This window comes from Diadema antillarum, unplaced genomic scaffold, assembly GCF_040938485.1.
Source record: "Diadema antillarum isolate AM-2024a unplaced genomic scaffold, OU_Dant_1.0 seq00000501_RagTag, whole genome shotgun sequence".
Classification (NCBI taxonomy): domain Eukaryota; kingdom Metazoa; phylum Echinodermata; class Echinoidea; order Diadematoida; family Diadematidae; genus Diadema; species Diadema antillarum.
This window is the reverse complement of record NW_027271458.1, coordinates 182,815-186,689: the sequence shown is the minus strand read 5'-3', so window position 1 is coordinate 186,689 and position 3,875 is coordinate 182,815. Positions and strand designations below refer to the sequence as shown.

The 3,875-nt window shown below is 39.8% G+C and overlaps 1 protein-coding gene across 1 annotated transcript; it reads right to left on the bottom strand.

The window, feature by feature from the left end:
* Positions 1-729: 729 nt before the first annotated feature.
* On the bottom strand, positions 730-1,758 carry LOC139733864 (cholecystokinin receptor type A-like). Its single transcript, XM_071644666.1, has one exon. It carries the CDS (start codon positions 1,756-1,758, stop codon positions 730-732), a length of 1,029 nt encoding a protein of 342 aa, XP_071500767.1.
* Between the last annotated feature and the right edge of the window lie 2,117 nt (positions 1,759-3,875).

The following is a 3,875-nucleotide window of genomic DNA, read 5'->3' as shown; positions in this document are numbered from 1 at the left end:
TTCAGCTTACATAGAATTCTTGTGTGAACACAATAAACATTGTCATTTTGTCCGAGTCATCGTTATGTTTTGTTTTTATCTTTTGTTGATTTGGTTTTCTGCCCCCCCCCCTTCCGGTGAGTTTCTTCTTCTTCTTCTTCTTCTTTTCTTTTTTCTTTTTTTTTTCTTTTTTTTTTCTTCGTTTTTTCTTTTTTTTCTTCTTCTTCGTTTTTTTTGCGCCCCCAAGGAGTGGCGCCCGGGGCACGTGCCCCCCTTGCCCCCCCCCCCCCCCCCTAGATACGCCACTGCCCATAGCACATTGCTCGACGACTGACTCCAGGCAATAACTTCGACAGAGCGTTTCCCGCCACCAAATCAGACGAGCTGATGAAAGGTCCAGGGTCGGACTTGAAAGCTTAACCTGAATTTAAACAGTGAGTCAAGAGGCAAAAATTTGATTTTGCGCTTCAAGTGAAAGTTACCTGGATGAATCAGAAACTTACATCAACTGTTGCTTTGTAACTTATCGGTATATCGGTATTCTGGTTACGTTAAGTTTGACGTTCGCAATGTCCACTTTAGAAGGAGTTGAGTGATACAGGATAAACTACCTTACATCGACCTAATGGTATGAATTTATCTTGGTGTGATTAGTAAAGATTATCTTTTGGGGGCCGAAACAGGAGTTTGATTTAATCTTGCAGGATTTTTGTAACTTTCTCTATCAACATACATTACGCACAGCGTCGACTAAGGATCAATGATCTCAGCAGATGTTACAAATTTCCCCTCTGTCTTTTCACTGAACAATGGCGCCCTGGCTTTCCATTTCTTTGAAGAAAACAGCTCTCCTATCGCCGCGCGGAACTCTGGGTAACGGACGGTGTAGATGATCGGGTTTGCGCAGGAATTTCCGAAAGAGAGGATGACTAGTGCCTTGTTTAACGGACTAAACATGTACGAGTCAGGGACCAATCCGAGGTTAAAGACGAAGAAGGCACACTGAGATGGAGCCCAGCACAAAATGAAGACGAGAACCACGATAAATAACATTTGTAACACCCGTCTCCTGGCTACTAAATGTTTAGCAGACGGGTTAGATCGGCCCTCTCCGTTGTCCACCCGTTTACCGAACACCAGGGACTGGCGGTGCAAGGCGTGCGCTGTCAATGCCTGCATAGTAAGTGACAACAAGGCGGGTATGACGAATAACATTAAGAATAAAAACGTTCCGATCATCATTTGAACGCCTTTGGAAGGGAAAGCTGAAGCGCAGTGATTCAAGGACTTATCAACTTTTGCGACTTTGAATTGGAAAGACGTGACCATAAACCCTAGGATCCAGTTTGCTACAATTACAACAATTACTTTCTTCCGGGTGACAAAATGTTTAAAATGGATTGGATAAGCTATAGCTATGTACCTTTCCACAGCGATGGCCGTTAGAGTAAAAATAGATGCATTAAATGACACCCACAGAAACGTAGAAGGGAACACAACTTTACAGTAAACCTGTCCCAGAACTGACGAAGGTACCGTGAGTGGCATAGGGAGTGGTATCATGAACAAGGACGTGAGGAGATCCGCAGCAGCCAGCGCACCAATCAAAGTATCTGTGGAGCGACTTAGCTCTCTTCTATTGAAAAGGACGATGATCACCAGGGAATTGCCCACAATACCCAGCATGGCGGTGAACATCTGAAGGATCAACCACCAGGACCAAACTGTGGTTTGCCAGTACCATCCAGGGGTCCGAGTTGTAACTTCTACTTCAAACATTGTAACAGCATATGGCTCGGTTTTAAACGTTTTCCACAACACGCGGTCTGATTCGTCATCGGTTGCAGGTGAGGCGTTGTATGAAATCGGACTGCTTCCACCTCTTTCCAAATATGAAAGCAGCATTACCAGTTGAATGCTTGTAGCAATGGCAGGCAATGTCATAGTTTGTTTATATCCTGGCAAACAAAAGTAAAACGATATCAAGAAAGGAATTTATAAGCGATGTCTTTCTTATTAGATTGTTATACCGTATGCCCCCCCCCCAAAAAAAAAAAAATGCAACGGACCCTCCGCAACGATAACTTTGAAAACAGTAAATCAATCCAAATACAATTTCAGGGTGTGAAACTTTAACTTATTACCCACATCTTACACAAAACCCCATCCGATCTGCTTCAGTGGTCAAAGAGAAATGAGGATCTTTGCAGAGCATGTCACGAATCCCTTCCCTCCAAGTTCTGTCCAATGTGTTCACACATTAATATGCAGTTCCAAGAGCATCCGAGTGCTTAACTTGAAAGAAACTAACCCATAACATGCCCTACAACAATCAACTTTTCTCTGTGACCACTTAACCAAACGGAATGGGGTTTCCTGCAACATATAGGTTAGATGTTACATTTTTAGACCCTGATATAGCAATCAGATAGATTGATCATATTGAAAGTTATCAATGCGGAAATCCGGTTGTAATTTTTGGGGACATACTGTAGTAATGCAAGTTACCACAAGCAGGAGGCTTCGCCTTATAACATGGGAGTTTACTTCTTAGAATTGATGACCTTATAAGGTGTTCAAGTAATTTAACCAATTAAACCTCCAGCCGTGAGATATTTCCATGGGGAAAAGTAGATAAAACTATAATGAATATATTTTTATCATCTATTACACAGCTACAAGAAAGTTGTGCTTTCTGCTAATCGAATGTCAGATGGAATCTCATTTGCAAAGTGCACAATATTATCCTAGCGGTAGGCTTGTTTGTTTGTTGTTTGTTTTCTGTCATTGCACACTGTCCCCGGAATTTGATCTATTAAAGCTCTCTGATGTCATCAGTAAACTTGATAGTCTTTTGCAATATATGTATATGCGGAAGGATTCCAATAACAATATTTTTGTTTGACTTTTAAGAGTTAATACCTATCAACATATATAACCCTCATATTCCAAAACCATCTTACTCATTACTCATAATACGTTAGAGATATTGCCTTAAACAAATATATCATTTTATTCATCATATTGAGATTACACTTTGCATTTTAAAAAATGACACTTACTTTATACGCGACTTGTGTTGAACTGCTTTTATTCCCTGTAATACCAGTCTGTTGCAGCTCTCGCAGAAAAATGTCTGCACAAGTGACGCTAAAGTTGCCTGACTGCTAGATTATCAAAGAAAATTCGCAAATGGTTCGTGATGAACCTGCGCATGCGTAATGAGGCAGCCAATGATGGTTCTTTATTGTGAGGGGTGGCATAAGAGAGATGGGAGTTATCTGTCGCTTGAAGTTTAGAAAAGCTTTAAGTTCTGTAGACAATTATAAGCAGGTATTGACAAGTCTTCTACGAGAAACAAAGACATGATAACTACAATAGCCAATAGCCATAAACGATTAAAGGGATAGTACCGTTTCGGTTGAGATGAGCCTTCAGGTTTTTAACATCTGTTGATGATTCTGTAAGATGATGGGAATTATCTTATCAAGCATTAGAAAAATATAATTCTAAGGGGACCTAAAAGTTAATTTAAAGAAAATAGATTTTGAAATGGCTGAGCTGAGATATCCAAAACAAAGCGATCCTAATAAAAGATTGGATTCATCTTTCATTGGATCTCTTTGTTTTACTTTCTTTTTGGATAATCCCAGTCATTTCAAACCCGAATTCCGTCAAATAAACTTTTAGATCCTCTAAGAATTTTATGTTTTTGAAAATTTTCATAAAAAGGTTTTTAAGTATCTTGCAAAAAGTTAAAAGCTGAGTTCTCACCTCAGCTATTACTATGATTTATCATCACTTTATAAAAGAACTCTACTCAAGCGGTAGACATACCTGGTAATGAAACTGAACGTTCAGTTACCCTCAAGGATAATACATCATGATTACAAGAA